The following is an 18,124-nucleotide window of genomic DNA, read 5'->3' as shown; positions in this document are numbered from 1 at the left end:
GCTATACTATTTATCCTTTTCTCTATATAGAATAGGACAAGACAAACAATAGCTTGACTCTCGCTACACTTCGCATTGATGTTTGTCGTCTCACGAGTTCAACTCTCGGTCGACCTGTCAATATTCCATTTTGCCTCGGACGTAATCATTAATAGAATGTTGTGTGGTTTTGACCGTGAAGAAAACCTTAAGAAGTCACATTTATATCATTTTAGAGAGATCGTTTTGAATAATTTTGAGTTAAACGAGCGAGCAGCAACTTGTTTTCATGAATGGCCGATCAGCGCTTGTTTACTATAGTAACGCGATTCCCAGCCAACATCAAAATGGCGGATATTTTTCTCATCGAGGCCGCTGGTTGGTTAGTCAATAAGAGCACCGTACGGTTTCCATTGGGTAAATTCCTTGGTGAGTACTGAGTACTCTCGTCTGTGCAGCGAACTGGAAGTCTCAAGAGTGGCACAGTGGCAACCCTGTCCTAGTCTAGGAGGTATATTTTATGTTCAATAATTATACATGTATTTAGTGTATTCCTTCTGAGCTCTTTGTGTCAGGTCTAATGACCTAATTTAAATGATTGGAAGAATATTGATAACCAAATCTAGGAAACGGTGATCCTCTGAGGTTTGTTGACGTAGAAGGTCTCTCTCTGTCTTTATTAGTTTTGTGTCTATCTAGATGTGAAGTGTTTGTTATTGTTATTATGTTATGATGAGAATGTGGCATTTGAGACTATCTACTGGAAAGTAAGCTTGATGTCTAGTCTAATTGACGTTTACCTATTTCGAACTCGGATATGATCGTCTAGATAGATAGAAATAAAAGATACTTTTTAAAAACTCTATTGGCCAGAGAAGTTTAGAAGATAGACTCTACTTGATTTTTCCACTTTTTGAGGCTTGAACTTGAGGGCGAAAACTTAAACTTGATCTCTTTAAACGTGAGCTATTATATAGAGCAATATCCACTAAACGTGCTCAAAGCGCTTTACAAGGGGTCCCTGACCAACAGCAACACGTAACAGATAGTATGTAGAACGAGACATGACGCCTGTTTGACGATATTATAATTTTTCGGACAGAGACAACGCTGTTAACGGCCAGGTACTCATTTTACACCTGATTAGGGGTAGAGAATGTGAGTAAAGAGCCTTTTCCAAGGACTCAACGATGCGCTGAGCGATGCTCAAACCCAGGACCTTTCGATCTGAAAGCGAGTGTCATGCCACTAGCTTAGACCACATTCACATAGCCATAGACAGAAAAATCATCTTAACAACGCCACTACCACATCATTTCATTCATCCTGTTTGTTGATAAAGGGGAAACCCAAAACGTCCATTCTATCTGTTTTCGTAATTAAATTGAAACTTACATTCAATTTCACATTGTTATTTATTTCTTCGAGCAGCAACATTTACATTGATCAAATTCATGCATCCTGCATAGTCACAATATCTATATTAGATAATGAAAGAAATGCTTTCACATTGTCTGTTCCACAACATTTTTCACAACGACGAAGCATACATTCTGGAGTTTCAACATTACACACTATTTTATTTCATTATTCAGATTAGTGGATTTATCCAGAGGAACAGCTATATATGATTAATTTTGAATTTTGATGTATTTCACAAACACAAGCTGAATGCATCCCTCAGCTCCTACAGTAATGCACCGTTGGGTCTAAGTTCAGAGAATTTTGATAAACCAATATCATATTGGGGTTGGTACTTAAAAAAAATTTCAGCATAATTACCAAATTTGAGATATTTAACTTGATTATTCAGAAATAATTTAAAGATCACGTAAATCACTAAAAAAATACTGTTAGAAGACGGCAAAAGTTATATAAAATGAAAGAGCACTGTGTCACAAATATAAGAATATAAAAGTCCAGAATAAAAATATGTGTAACACCAGTAAAAAGCAGAAAATGTTCATAAATTGTGGGGCAACAAAAACACAGCCTGTCAGGCGACTACACACAACACTGCTTATATATATTATTATTATTTTTACTGTTTTTAGCCGGCAATGATCATGTGCGCTTATACGTATGCTGTACTTGTCTGTACAGGTGATGGTTGAGTTGTATATTTGTTGTATGTGCATGTACCAAGTAGTTAGCCAAGATGAAATTTGTTCTAAAGATTGGGCATTGTTTTAAACTACATTTATAAAGCTCTTTTAGACCTTGGCCAAAAACACTTTATGAGTAATATTATTTATCATATGTCATTATTATTAATAATATTAATATATTAATGATTGATTGATTTACTTATTCATCAACAAAATTTTTTGTAAATTGTATCTCATCCAGTACAATAGTCAAGAGAACGTTTCATATCTGTAAGAATGATTTCACGGTTAATGAAGACTTTGCGGCGAATGTCCAAGACTCGTGGAGGTGAATAATTTTGTCATTTTGAAATGGTTTGAAATATAAAGAAGTAAACAAAAAATTTTCATGATTGATTTGTTTTCATGATTTTTTGGGATTTTTTTTTGTGTTTTTAAAATATCTCTTTATTTGTCAGGGCTGAGAATCTTCCGCCTAAAGGCGGATTTCCGCCTAAATGGTGGTTTATCTCCGCCCATCACCATCACTTTACCGCCTTTTAAAAAGGCTCACCACAACCACTACATTAACATCCCTATCACCACTACTTTTACAACTACCACCTGTACTACAACAACCATCACATCATCATTCCTATCACCATTACTACTACAACCACCACCACATCGTCATCCCTACCACCACCACCACCACCACATCATCATCCCCACCACCACTACTACTACCTACAACCACCACCACCACATCATCATCCCTACTACCACCACCACTACAGCTACAACCACTACTACTACAACTACCATCACATCATCCCTACCACCACTACTACAACAACCACCACAACATCATCATTCCTACTACCAACACAAATACATCCTCCACCACCACATCATCCCAACTATCACTACTACAACCACCCCACATCATCCCTACCACAACTATTACAACCACCACCACACCATCATTCCCAACACCTCTACAGCTACAACCAACATATCATCATCCCTAGCAAGACCACCATCACATCATCATCCCTACCGCCATCTTTTCTTACTACTACTACAATATGTTGTAATTACACTCTCAACTTTTGAAATTCCTACAAGTGGTGTCAGAAATTATTGCGAGACACATTTTTGATTGCATCTCAGTAAATTTTTAATGAAATTCAAGTTTATACGTTTTCGTCGCATAGATAGGTCTTGAACTCCATTTTTGTGACCAGTCATTCTCACCCCTGAACCATCATGACATCATCATCATCTCTACCACAACTACCACCACTACGACAGCAACTATCACATCATCATCAGTAACACCATCTCCACAACCACATCATCACTGCCCTCATTGTAATCAGTACCACCTCTAGTGCAAGCACCACTATCACATCATCTTCCTGGTGGGATCTTTTGACTTGCATGGATCAGAGTTGCTTTCTGCCTTTGTCTTGGCTTGATCCTTTTCCTGGTTGGATTCATTGGCACGGAGGGAAACAATTAAATGTATAGTCGTTTTTGGGAGATGATATGTTTGTCCTCGTATATCATCTCTCTTTTGTGTGACGTTAGATTTGTTGTTCTAAATTTTGTATTTCTCTCATAAGGATTCTGTGCTTGTGTCTTGGTGAGACTTTTAGGTGACCTCAAACTAACTACATTGATAGTTTGATCTTGGCGTCCGTTTGTGAGCCTTATTTGAACCAGTCACTTTTTCTCCGGTGCTTTTGATCTTACTTAAATCTATATTTTTTTTTACAGCCCCATTATATTTTAAGTGCCGCTGAAATGACCTACAAACATATACACGTGCACACAAAAATCAATAAAGTTCCCTCAGTTCTTAAGTCTCGTTAATTTTTCACTTTAATTTTTCAGTACTCATCACTACATTCACTTTGAGATCTTTCTCTCTCTCTCTGTATCTTTCTCTCTCTCTCTCTTTCTCTCTCTCTCTCTCTCTCTCTCTCTCTCTCTCTCTCTCTCTCTCTTTGTTTTCACTTTTCATCTTCATGTTCTTAACAATGATACACACACACACCCTCACACACACACACACACACACACACACACATTCAGAGGATTCAATTAAAATGTTAATTTCCTGGCAATTGCCAACATGAAACATATGTTAACTTAATATTTACGATTAACAAATAAAGTACATACACACCTAACAATAAAGTTCACTAAGTACTTTTAACCTGGTTAGTTTTTCACTTTAATCTCTCTGTACCTATCACTATATTCACTTTTAGCAGTCTGTCTCTCTCTCTCTCACTCTCTCTCTCTCTCTCTCTTTCTCTCTCTCTCTCTCTCTCTCTCTCTCTCCCCCCCCCCCTCTCTCTCTCTCACTCTCTCTGTCTCTCACTCATACACACACACACACACACACAAACACACACTCCTGGGTGGGGTTCCTGACCTCCCATAGTGGGCAAGGGGGTACATACTATGTCTTCTATCCCCTTATATCTGTTTTCCAACATGCTTTCTGTCTTTGTCTTGGAATGAGATTACTTGGTTTTTTCCTGGCCCTGGCCAGAGTCCTAACTGGAAGGGAAACAGTCAAATGCACAGTTATTGTTTTGGGAGATGATATTTTTTTCATTGTAAATCATCTCTCTGTTATGTATTATTATATTTGTTATTTTGAATGTATAATGTAAGCATTTCAGTGTATTCCTCTTTGTGCCCGGATGAGACTTATAGGTGATCTCAAACTAAGTACATTGGTGGTATGCTCTTGGAATCTACATCTGATCCCGTTTTGTTCCATTCCCCTGTGTCTTACTTTTTCTTGGGTGCTTTAATTGTAATTCTAGAACTGTTTACTATCCCATTTTCTTCCTTTTTACTGGTGCTGATATGACCTTAATGTGTTGCAAGCGCCGTAAACCCTTAAAAACAAACCAAAAAAAACACACAAACACACACTATCTTTCCTTCTGTCAGACAAACCTAAATCTATAAAGTGGATCATATCCTTTTCACATCAGCCATCATTCTCTCTTATCACATTCAAGTACACACCTTATCATCATCACCACCACCACCACTATCATCATCACCACCATCACATCATCATCATCATCATCATCATCATAATCATCATCACTGCCACTACTACTACTACCACCACCATCGCCACACCATCATTTCATGAAGCACCACCATTACTACAACCACCTCCACCACATCATCATCATCATTGCCACCACCACTACGACATCATCACAACACTATCACCATTAAAACAACAATCACTACCACATCATTACCACCACTTCTACAACCTCCTCCAACACAACAATATCACCACCACTTCTTCTGCAACCACCACAACCACATACATTATCATTACTGCCACCACTACAACAGCCACCATCATATCATTATTACCACCACACCTACCATTCATTTTAATGTTTTATACGTCATAAATTGGTTTTGGAACTTTACTTGATTTGAAACAAGGGGTATTAGGATGATTATAGATCTCAATAGATTATATTTTGTTTGCAGAAATTCCTGTTTCAGCATTGAAATTGTTCGTAATCATTTCTGAAATTTACGTGAGCCAAATTTTAAGTTGGCGTCTCTGGGCAACTTGAAACAATGGGATGTGGGCATTAGTGAATCTGTGAATACGGGAGATGTATGTGGCGACTACTACTACAACCATCATCACATCATCATCCTTACCACAACTACTACAACCACCACCACATCATTATCCCTACCACTACCATTACTACAACCACCATGTTATAATTACACTTTCAGTTTTTGAAATTCCTCCGAGTGATGTCAGAAATTGCTGGGAGACACATTTTGGATTGCATCACAATAACTTTTAATGAAATTTAAATTTATAGGTCATTTTTGCATGGATGGTTCTTGATCTAGCGCTAAAAAATTTCCTCCTTTTTAGTGACCAGTCATTCTCAGCCCTGATTTGTTTGTTTAATCACTTAAATCTTTTGAATATGCTCACAAGTTATTTATTTTTAACCAGATAACCAAAACAAGGTACAGATGTCTTGTTTTTTTTGTTTTGTTTCTTTTAAAGGGGCATTATAAGAAGTCCTCAAAGCATACTTGTAATTATTTGAGAATAAAGTATAATCATGTGAAATGTAGGTTTTGAATATTATGGTATTAATATTTCAGAAAAGTGAGTGGAGCAGGCTCTTATGTTGATAATAACAGAAAATGAAGTGAATAGAAAAGTGCCAGAAGACAAGAGAGAATAAAACTTTTGTGGCAAAGGGGGGTCGAACCCACTGCCTTACTTTGGTTCGAGCCCCAGTCGCTTAAAATTTTAATTCTCTATTGTCTTCTGGCACTTTCCTACTCTCTTCATTTCTTGTTGTAATCCAATCACTGTTTTCTGTTATTATCAACATAAGTGTTTGCTCCACTCACTTTCCTGAATTACTATTCAACCTCAATATCTAAGCTTACTCAATGTCTCAATCATCTCTATGTTATATGTTTGTGTTGAGAATAGAGCTTTAGCATTACTGCCAGCTTGTAAACAAACTTCGTGGAGTGTGTGTGTCTTGAACCCATGACCTCAAGAAGTCGGGAGTGGGACTCCGAATAGACACTACGTATGAAACCACTTTTTTGGAGAGGTGGATGGCGTCGACTGCATGGCCCTCTCATGGCCAGGTGGAGTTGTCGTATCAGTAAGGTCGTGGGTTCGAGTCCTCATCGCTGCGAACTTTTAATTCTCTATTACTATTGTCTTCTGGCACTTTTCTACTTGCTTCATTTTCTGTTATTATCATTAATATTTGCTGTTTCACTTTTATCAATAGGATGCACCAAACTATGGTTGTTATTGGTATCATCCTGTATCATTTTGTACACCCTGAACAACATGTGGATCGAGAAAGGTTTGTCTTATTGTTTTTACAATTTACAAATTGATAATGCAATCCATGAGTTCATATAACTGCTCATCTCTCTCTCTCTCTCTCTCTCTCTCTCTCTCTCTCTCTCTCTCTCTCTCTCTCTCTCTCTCTCTCTCTGTCTCTCTCTCTCTTTCTTTCTCTCTCTCTCTTTGATGACAGTTACGGACTTACGGAAATGGAAGAAATTTATTTCTTCATTTATTTAATTTACGTATAGAAGTTTTATGTTTTAAAAATTGTTTAGTTTATTATTACTGAAATTTAACCATTTATTAAACGATGAATTTTGTGTTGGTTATGTAACTGATTTGAAATTTTCAAGTAGACAGGTATACCTATGTCTTTTGTCCATTCCATTTCGTTTTATCTCTGCATTCTATAATGATATCATTTAAGTTCACCCGGGTTGTTCCTCAGATCCTTTCCTGAGGAGACAGTGATGGATGTTTCTATTTTTGGGAGAGGATACTTTTAAATTTGTAAAACAATGCTCTATTATATTTTATGTCATAGACATCAGTTAGCTTGGTGGAAGACTTGGGTATCTTTTTTGGAGGATGATTTTTTATTTAATGTGTGTGTGTGTTGGGGGGGGGGGGGGGAGGGGGGGTGTGTGGCTTGTTTTAATTTCCTTTAGGGACTTTTGAACTTTTTTTTTATTGGACGGATTGTTGTTTTCTATATTTCTCTTAGAACCAGAGAGAACTTTGATGTGGGATGATGAAGACAGAGCTCCTACAGTGGAATCAAACAACACTGTATTAGGTGAGCGTAATGTAAATAAGGTTTATTGCATGAAGATAAAAAAGCTGGAATAGCGTTTGGAAGTGATGAAAAGGTGTGGACAAAATTGATTCTTTGTACTTGTGTTTTGGACATTTTGCCAGCTATTGTTTTGGTGCCAGAGCCTTCGATTTTGTTTTATTTTTCATTGATTTATCCAGAAAACCTGATGGAAACTAAACATTGTCATAGATTTTCAAAATAACTGAATATCAATGGTCTTTTTATGTCGAGACATTACCAAAATAATCCTTGAGTCTGATATTTCAAAGAAAAACAACAAAATAAGTAAAACAATGTTCTATGGCTCATTGGATAAGGATTGAGTCTGTGGAACACAGTTGTGGTAAGGAAAGTCAAACTGAGAGAAGTGGGATCACTGGTGTATGAGCACAATTTCATCCTCTCTACCCTTCTTTGATTGGAAATACAAGCTTGATAACCTGAAGGAAATTGCATGTTTTAAAAACAGCGTTCTTAATTTTTCGTTATTTGTGAGGAATTCCGCCTTTTTCCGCATCTCAGACAATTAAGTTGTCAGGCTTGTAGCAAGTGTCAACAGTGACACAGAGCTATTAGTTGTCTTGGATAAGATATGGGAAAGGGATGGGGCGAGATGAAGTTTTCGGGACTTTGTTTATTTATTGATAATTCTTAAAACACTTCTAATTGAGAGATGTAAATTCATATCACATTCTGGTAGGGGTTGTCTCTCTCTCTCTCTCTCTCTCTCTCTCTCTCTCTCTCTCTCTCTCTCTCTCTCTCTCTCCTCTCTCTCTCTCTCTCTCTCTCTCTCTCTCTCTCTCTCTCTCTCTCTCTCTCTCTCTCTCTCTCTCTCTCTCTCTCTCTCTCTCTCTCTCTCTCTCTCTCTCTCTCTCTCTCTCTCTCTCTCTCTCTCTATCTTTCTGTCTTTCTTGCATTTTATCATAAAATTTATGTGACTGTAATGAAATTATATATAACAACTAGTAAAAAGCCCGCAATTTCGCGGGGAAAGAACTATTTTCATTCAATACTGTACTCACCATCATTTAATGAGGGCAGATTGGTAAACAACGTTGTCTGTGTAATTTGGTGACACAGCAACATACAGTTGTCCGTGTGTGAATACCGGTTGTGGTAAGAAAATCCCCACCTTGCTTAATGTCTGCCCCTGAGACTTGTTAATTGTCGTTGCATATGACAATTTTACCGGAAACTGTCTTCTATTTATAATAAATGGTAAGCCTGAATCAGTTGTTGTCGTCAGATTGATTCTAGGGATAAACACTATGTCGCCAGCTCTACTACCGGTAATTATCTTGGCTTCTAATACTTTTGAACCTAATTTAATTATTAACAAACGGGTGCCATTTAGGAGGCCTGATTTAGGATTTATATTTCTAAGCAGCTTGACTGACGTGTTGGCTTTCAAATGTAATGCATGTGGAGGAAGTCCGGGAGGTGTAAGTTCGTTCAAGAATTCAATCGGGTATAAGTTGATGTCAGAGTCACTTTGAATGGAATCAGCACTGCGGTAAATTTGTTCAGTTGATGAGGTCAACCGGGACAGAACGGCTGCATTTATTTTGTCAACATTTTCATGGGTTGTAGTAAAAATTGCTCTCTCTGATAGATAACGTTCATCCGCAAAGATCAGATTCAAATCATTGTATACAGCATTTATCAAGCATTCTGGGTCATTTTCAGGAAGGCATAGCGCTGTAGGTAATTTAACAGAATACTTTCCTATTTCGCTGAAAACTGGCTCTCTACCATTTCCGATGCGGAGAAGCCAATTTGCAAAACAGTTATTGTCATCAGTAACCCTCATGTTCTTTTTCATGTGAAAAATGGTGACAAAATTCCTAATAATTGACTTGTTAAGTGTGACACTTAATATATCGGCTTCACTTCCTTTGTTAACAACAGGTAGAATTTGCCGAAAATCCCATCCAAGTACAACCACTTTGCCCCCAAAAGGTTTTGAACTGCCTGTTATGTCACAAAATGTCCTGCTCACACATTCAAACACACGCCTGTCCATCATAGGTGCTTCATCCCAAATTATGAGAGAACTACTCTTCAGTAACTTAGCTGTGTCTGATTGGCGACTGATGCTACAGGTGCTGTTATCCGTTATTGGAATTGGAATTTTGAACGTTGAATGTGCTGTTCTACCACCGTGCTGACAAAAGATCAAAGGTGAAAATACGAATTTAAAGAATACTGGGGATGTAAGAGCTTTCGGAATGTCTCCCCTTTACTTAACTTATGGAAAAACAAACAACCTAGCACCTTTAATAACACTTATGACTAACCTCTCGAGCTAACCCTAATAGAAAAAAACAGCTCTCGGACTGCTTTGCACTACCTTTCAATACTTAACAAATCACAATGGCGGCCGAAAATCAAAACAATGGTCAAATTAGGAAATTTTAAACTTTCACAAATCTATCAAGGTTTGTTCTAGAGTTTTTAAAATACTTCTATATGACAAACTGAATAAATAAATGCCTGACAAAATATCAACGGTGAAAATACAAATTTAAAGAATACTGGGGATGTAGGAGCTTTCGGAATGTCTCCCCTTTACTTAACTTATGGAAAACAAACACCTTAGCACCTTTAATAACATTATGACTAACCTCTCGAGCTAACCCTAATTGTAAAAAAAGAATCAAAATGGCGACTGAAATACCTTCATGTGATCAAGTGAATAATATCACTATGAATGCCACGATTTGCTGAAAAATGCCAACACACACACACACACACACACACATGTATACACCACACACAACACACACACAAACATATACACACACACACACACACACACAAACATATCATAACAAAACTGATCACCGCTAAATCAACAACACAACGGAAGTAATAATAATACTTGATGTCATAAATAGATGACGCAAATTGACAACTTTTTACAGTGTCAAAATTAGTTGATTTTGGGAGCCGAGTGTCGTCGGTACATATTTTATGATATTATCTGTTTGACTCAACGAACTTTCAAACTGACTTTAAATTATAAAAGGAAATCAAGTTATCTGTTTATCTATCTGTAAAAAATACATTTCTAATTTTCAAATCTTTCAGTAGAGTTGTGCGCCGTATCAATTTTTTTATTGACTCAAATAAGCACAATGTTCTCCACAATGCTATATTTTTTTAAGAAAGGATAAGGAAGTATAATCGGCATAGGATAAAAGGAATGAATGTCTGAATTTATTTAAAATTTAAGGCCTATGATTGGGTCCAAGAGAAGAAATGTGATACTGTCTAAAGGCAGAGGGGGTGACAGCGAAATATATCAAAGTTATCCAGGATGAAGGTATTGAGACAGTGGTAAGGACAGCTGTTGGCTCAACTGAACCATTTAATGTAAGAGTAGGACTACATCAAGGATCTGCACTCTGCCCACTGCTGTATCGTAATGAACATTCTTACAGAACAGATTCGACACAAGGCACCATGGAATATGATGTACAGACGACTTGGTACTTTTGAATGATACAGGAGTTGAGGTGGAAAATGAGCTGGAGTGCTGGATTCTGGCGTTGAAAAGGAGGGGACTAAGGGTAAGCAGATCGAAGACAGAGTATTTGTGCATTGGACAATAGTCAGCAGGACCACCTACAAAGTTAGGAGAAGAGCATGTGCCAGAGGCAAACCAATTTAAATACTTATGAACAACTACAAGGAGATGGGGGCAATGAGATGGAGGTTAAGAAGAAGATCCAGACAGGCTGGAATAATTGGAGGAAGGTAACTGGAGTTATGTGTGACAAATGTCTGCAAAATTGAAGGGAAAAGTATATACATCTGTTGTAAGACCAGCAATGTTGTATGGATTAGAGACAGCAGCTATGACAAAGAGTCAAGATAAAGAAGTTGAGGTGGCAGAAATGGGGCTGTTGAGATGGTCACTTGGCTGACAAGATAAGATAAAGTGAGAAATGAACAGATTCGAAGGTTGACTGAAGTGGAGAATGTATCGATAAAGATGAGAGAAGATAGATTGAAATGGTTTGGACATGTTAAGAGACAAGAGAACTAGTACATGGGAAAGTAGGTATAAGATGTACAATCAGCGGGTAAGAGAAAAAAATATAAATTTTCCTTTATTTCCATCATGCTCAATGCTCATTGCCATGCCTTATTCCTCTAGCAGGCTACATGGAACATAATTTTTGTTTAATTATGTACATTTGTCACCTGTAGGGCATTTTTTTGTAGAGGCTCTTTTATCCCTTCTTCACTGTCTTTAGCCAAGTATGCATTCACACCAGATTTGAGTCGAGTGATATATGTACGATGCCTTACCAAAGGCAAAGATCACAGTGCTGGGGGGATACAATCACAGTCAATCATCCAGTCAGTGGCCACACTCGTTACAGTTTAAAACATTTTTTAAAATTTACATTCCTCTCCATGGGTGCTATTGCTAGATCACCGGCTTTTGCTGGTGGGTATGATGCCCCACTGGTTTTTCCATTTACCAAATATAATCTTTCCATTTGCGTCTTTATTTAAGATAAATATCCTCACAAAGGTAAGTGTTGCTTCATTCATATTGGTTTTGGTTTGTGTATTTGTTAAGGGGGTCCTTTTTCTCGCTACATATAGCCTCAATAGAGTAAACAACTCCCTTTGACTTTGACCGTATTCGGGCTACATATAGCCTCAATAGAGTAACCAACTCCCTTCGACCTTATTCGGGCTACATATAGCCTCAATAGAGTAACCACCTTCCTTCAACCTTATTCAGGCTACATATTGCCTCAATAGAGTAACCACTTCCCTTCAACCTTATTCGGGCTACATATAGCCTCAATAGAGTAACCACCTCCCTTCAACCTTATTCAGGCTACATATAGCCTCAATAGAGTAACCATCTTCCTTCAACCTTATTTGGGCTATATATAGCCTCAATAGAGTAATAATAATAATAATAATAATACACATTTATATAGCGCTCATTCTCGTGTAAAACACAAGCTCTGGGCACTTTACAATATAAATATCAATTTTAAGTGAAAAAATAAAAAAATAAAATAATAACAACAATAACAATTCATAGCCAAATCAAGGATTCATATAGAGTCAAGAAAAACAAATACAGTAAAAATGTGTCTTGAGATTCTTTTTAAAAGTAGGTAAAGACTTGCACTCCCTCAGACCACGTGGTAGTTCATTCCAAATCTTGGGGCCGAAACAAGCAAACGATCTATCACCAAATTTTGTTCTTGATCTTTTTTCCGAAATTTTCGTTTGGTCATTACATGATCTTAAAGTGTAATTTTCAAATTTACACATGACCACGTGATCTGTGAGATATGCCGGTGCTATACCAGCCAAACACTTATAAACAAGACACGCTGCTTTGTAATATGTGCGCTTTTCAATGGGCAACCAGTGGAGAGAGGCCAACAAAGGGGTTGCATGATCAAATTTTTTTTTGCCAAAAACTAATCTTGCTGCACTGTTTTGCAGTAGTTGCAATTGTTTAATAGAAGCCTGAGGCAAGTTGACAAGCAGCGAGTTACAATAGTCTAGTTTCGAAAAAATGAGGGAAACAACCAATGTTTTACATGTTCCAATTGCAATATACTGACGGATCGAACTGATTTTCTTCAATTGAAAGTATAAAGATTTACAGAGAGCAGAAATGTGAGCTGACATTTTCATTTCTGAATCAAAATAGACACCCAAATTTTTCACAGTCTTTGAAACTTTGATCTTTTCACCCCCAATCAACACCTCAAGACCATCATTCACCTTCAACTGCCCTCTATTTCCCACAATCATCACTTCTGTTTTTGACTCATTCATTTTCAACTTGTTTGCATCCATCCACTCTTTCACATCCGTCACACATTCTTCCACACGTTTCACAATATTTTCGAGATTTTTAGTTTTATCAGTAGCATAAAGTTGCGTATCATCTGCATAGAGATGATAGCGCAGCCCATGACCAGTGATGACATTAGATAATGGAGAAGTATACAAAACAAAAAGAATTGGACCCAAAACAGAGCCTTGAGGAACACCAAAAGACAATGTATGTTGACGAGAAAGTTTATCCAAAATCATAACCTGTTGCTTTCTGCCATCTAAATAAGATTCAAACCACTGCAAGACAGTCCCAGACAAGCCAAAGGTTATATTAAGTCGTTTAATGAGAATACCGTGATCAATAGTATCAAACGCCGCCGAAAGGTCTAACAATGTCAGAAGAGAAACAGAACCTTTATCTAAAACATCAAGCAAATCACTCGCAACACAGCACAGAGCAGTTTCTGTGCTGTGGTAAGAACGATAAGCTGACTGAAATTTTTCCCATAGATTGTTTTCATGGAGATGTTGTGAAAGACGTCTGAGTACAACTTTTTCAAGGATTTTAGAAAGAAATGGCAGATTTGAGACGGGACGGTAGTTACTAAGGTCATTTACATTGAGATTTTGCTTTTTTATGAGAGGCTTTACAATTGCATGTTTATAGATATCTGGGACTTGTCCTGAGATAAGTGACTGATTTATAATATAAGTTATGCAAGGTAACAATTCAGGAAGACATAATTTCAAAATATTAGTTGGTAAAGGATCTAAATCACATGACTTCGAGGAAGATGAAAAAATTATTTTAGAAATTTCTTCTTCAGTTGTTTCTTTAAAACAAGAGAATCCCTGTGAACCCGAAAAAGGGTGGAAATTTATATCTTCATTTTGCACGAGGTCCAAATTGTTCCGAATTTTCGATATTTTTCCCGAAAAGAAATCTGAAAATGCATCCGGCTGCTTTTCTACCGGGATATTAGTGGGTAGACACATGCCCTTTTCTTCCCCTAAAAGTTCCTTTGAAACAGAGAAAAATTCCTTAGTGTCCCTCACTGATGACAGTTTTGTGTTATAATAGTTTCTTTTTGCTCTTTTGCAGGTGGTTTTATACTTATGCTTTTTTGCTATATATATCAGCCGGTCAATCTCAAGGCCCGATTTTCTCCACGATGCCTCTGCATTCCTTTTTTCCCTTTTGGCAGTTTTTTTTGTCAGAGTAACCACCTCCCTTCAACCTTATTCAGGCTACATATAGCCTCAATAGAGTAACCACCTCCCTTCAACCTTATTCAGGCTACATATAGCCTCAATAGAGTAACCACCTCCCTTCAACCTTATTCAGGCTACATATTGCCTTAATACAGTGGAAGCCTGATATATCAGGTGTCATTGCCATGCCTTATTCCTCTAGCAGGCTACATGGAACATAATTTTTGTTTAATTATGTACATTTGTCACCTGTAGGGCATTTTTTTGTAGAGGCTCTTTTACCCCTTCTTCACTGTCTTTAGCCAAGTATGCATTCACACCAGATTTGAGTTGAGTGATATATGTACGATGCCTTACCAAAGGCAACCAACACAATGCTGGGGTGATACAATCACAGTCAATCATCCAGTCAGTGGCCACACTCGTTACAGTTTAAAACATTTTTTTAAATTTACATTCCTCTCCATGGGTGCTATCGCTAGATCACCGGCTTTTGCTGGTGGGTATGATGCCCCACTGGTTTTTCCATTTACCAAATACAATCTTTCCATTTGCATCTTTATTTAAGATAAATATCCTCACAAAGGTAAGTGTTACTTCATTCATATTGGTTTTGGTTTGTGTATTTGTTAAGGGGGTCATTTTTCTCGCTACATATAGCCTCAATAGAGTAACCACCTTCCTTCAACCTTATTCGGGCTACATATAGCCTCAATAGAGTAACCACCTTCCTTCAACCTTATTCGGGCTACATATAGCCTCAATAGAGTAACCACTTCCCTTCAACCTTATTCGGGCTACATATAGCCTCAATAGAGTAACCAACTCCCTTCAACCTTATTCGGGCTACATATTGCCTTAATACAGTGGAAGCCTGATATATCAGGTGTCATTGCCATGCCTTATTCCTCTAGCAGGCTACATGGAACATAATTTTTGTTTAATTATGTACATTTGTCACCTGTAGGGCATTTTTTTGTAGAGGCTCTTTTACCCCTTCTTCACTGTCTTTTGCCAAGTATGCATTCACACCAGATTTGAGTTGAGTGATATATGTACGATGCCTTACCAAAGGCAAACAACACAATGCTGGGGTGATACAATCACAGTCAATCATCCAGTCAGTGGCCACACTCGTTACAGTATAAAACATTTTTAAAAATTTACATTCCTCTCCATGGGTGCTATCGCTAGATCACCGGCTTTTGCTGGTGGGTATGATGCCCCACTGGTTTTTCCATTTACCAAATACAATCTTTCCATTTGCGTCTTTATTTAAGATAAATATCCTCACAAAGGTAAGTGTTGCTTCATTCATATTGGTTTGGTTTGTGTATTTGTTAAGGGGGTCCTTTTTCTCGCTACATATAGCCTCAATAGAGTAAACAACTCCCTTTGACTTTGACCATATTCGGGCTACATATATAGCCTCAATAGAGTAACCAACTCCCTTTGACCTTATTCGGGCTACATATAGCCTCAATAGAGTAACCACCTCCCTTCAACCTTATTCGGGCTACATATTGCCTCAATAGAGTAACCACTTCCCTTCAACCTTATTCGGGCTACATATATAGCCTCAATAGAGTAACCAACTCCCTTTGACCTTATTCGGGCTACATATAGCCTCAATAGAGTAACCACCTCCCTTCAACCTTATTCGGGCTACATATAGCCTCAATAGAGTAACCACCTCCCTTCAACCTTATTCGGGCTACATATAGCCTCAATAGAGTAACCAACTCCCTTCAACCTTATTCAGGCTACATATTGCCTTAATACAGTGGAAGCCTGATATATCAGTTGTCATTGCCAAGCCTTATTCCTCTAGCAGGCTACATGGAACAAAATTTTTGTTTAATTATGTACATTTGTCACCTGTAGGGCATTTTTTTGTAGAGGCTCTTTTACCCCTTCTTCACTGTCTTTAGCCAAGTATGCATTCACACCAGATTTGAGTCGAGTGATATATGTACAATGCCTTACCAAAGGCAACCAACACAATGTTGGGGTGATACAATCACAGTCAATCATCCAGTCAGTGGCCACACTCGTTACAGTTTAAAACATTTTTTTTTATTTACATCCCTCTCCATGGGTGCTATCGCTAGATCACCGGCTTTTGCTGGTGGGTATGATGCCCCACTGGTTTTTCCATTTACCAAATACAATCTTTCCATTTGCGTCTTTATTTAAGATAAATATCCTCACAAAGGTAAGTGTTTGCTTCATTCATATTGGTTTTGGTTTGTGTATTTGTTAAGGGGGTCCTTTTTCTTGCTACATATAGCCTCAATAGAATAAACAACTCCCTTTGACTTTGACCGTATTCGGGCTACATATAGCCTCAATAGAGTAACCAACTTCCTTCAACCTTATTCGGGCTACATATAGCCTCAATAGAGTAACCACCTCCCTTCAACCTTATTCGGGCTACATATAGCCTCAATAGAGTAACCACCTTCCTTCAACCTTATTCGGGCTACATATAGCCTCAATAGAGTAACCACCTCCCTTCAACCTTATTCGGGTTACATATAGCCTCAATAGAGTAACCACCTTCCTTCAACCTTATTCGGGCTACATATTGCCTCAATAGAGTAACCACTTCCCTTCAACCTTATTCGGGCTACATATTGCCTCAATAGAGTAACCACTTCCCTTCAACCTTATTCGGGCTACATATTGCCTCAATAGAGTAACCACTTCCCTTCAACCTTATTCAGGCTACATATAGCCTCAATAGAGTAACCACCTTCCTTCAACCTTATTCAGGCTACATATTGACTTAATACAGTGGAAGCCTGATATATCAGGTGTCATTGCCATGCCTGATGCCCCACTGGTTTTTCCATTTACCAAATATAATCTTTCCATTTGCGTCTTTATTTAAGATAAATATCCTCACAAAGGTAAGTGTTGCTTCATTCATATTGGTTTTGGTTTGTGTATTTATTAAGGGGGTCCTTTTTCTCGCTACATATAGCCTCAATAGAGTAAACAACTCCCTTTGACTTTGACCTTATTTGGGCTACATATATAGCCTCAATAGAGTAACCAACTCCCTTTGACCTTATTTGGGCTACACATATAGCCTCAATATAGTAACCAACTCCCTTTGACCTTATTTGGGCTACACATATAGCCTCAATAGAGTAACCAACTCCCTTTGACCTTATTTGGGCTACACATATAGCCTCAATAGAGTAACTAACTCCCTTTGACTTTGACCTTATTTGGGCTACATATTGCCTCAATAGAGTAACCACCTCCCTTCAACCTTATTCG

General features: G+C 37.8%; 1 protein-coding gene across 6 annotated transcripts in view; it reads left to right on the top strand.

Moving 5' to 3' along the window:
- Positions 1-347: 347 nt before the first annotated feature.
- Positions 348-18,124, top strand: part of LOC144974685 (protein O-linked-mannose beta-1,2-N-acetylglucosaminyltransferase 1-like) — a 68,001-nt gene continuing 50,224 nt past the window's right edge. For 2 of the 6 annotated variants that reach the window (XM_078917807.1, XM_078917804.1), the window contains exons 1-7: positions 348-490; positions 2,329-2,415; positions 6,914-6,991; positions 7,703-7,774; positions 15,405-15,422; positions 16,117-16,134; positions 17,731-17,748. In XM_078917807.1, coding sequence (XP_078773933.1) covers positions 2,364-2,415; positions 6,914-6,991; positions 7,703-7,774; positions 15,405-15,422; positions 16,117-16,134; positions 17,731-17,748 — 256 coding nt within the window. In that variant the 5' untranslated portion in view covers positions 348-490; positions 2,329-2,363. The remainder of the gene's footprint in view (positions 491-2,328; positions 2,416-6,913; positions 6,992-7,702; positions 7,775-15,404; positions 15,423-16,116; positions 16,135-17,730; positions 17,749-18,124) is intronic. The other 4 variants (XM_078917809.1, XM_078917808.1, XM_078917806.1 and 1 more) reach the window with 3 other exon arrangements.

The sequence above is a fragment of the Berghia stephanieae genome, chromosome 6, assembly GCF_034508935.2.
Source record: "Berghia stephanieae isolate SIO BIC M18660-M18661 chromosome 6, UCSD_Bste_1.3, whole genome shotgun sequence".
Taxonomy (NCBI): Eukaryota; Metazoa; Mollusca; class Gastropoda; order Nudibranchia; family Aeolidiidae; genus Berghia; species Berghia stephanieae.
The sequence above is the reverse complement of the archived record's forward strand: the minus strand, read 5'-3'. Positions and strand labels throughout refer to the sequence as shown.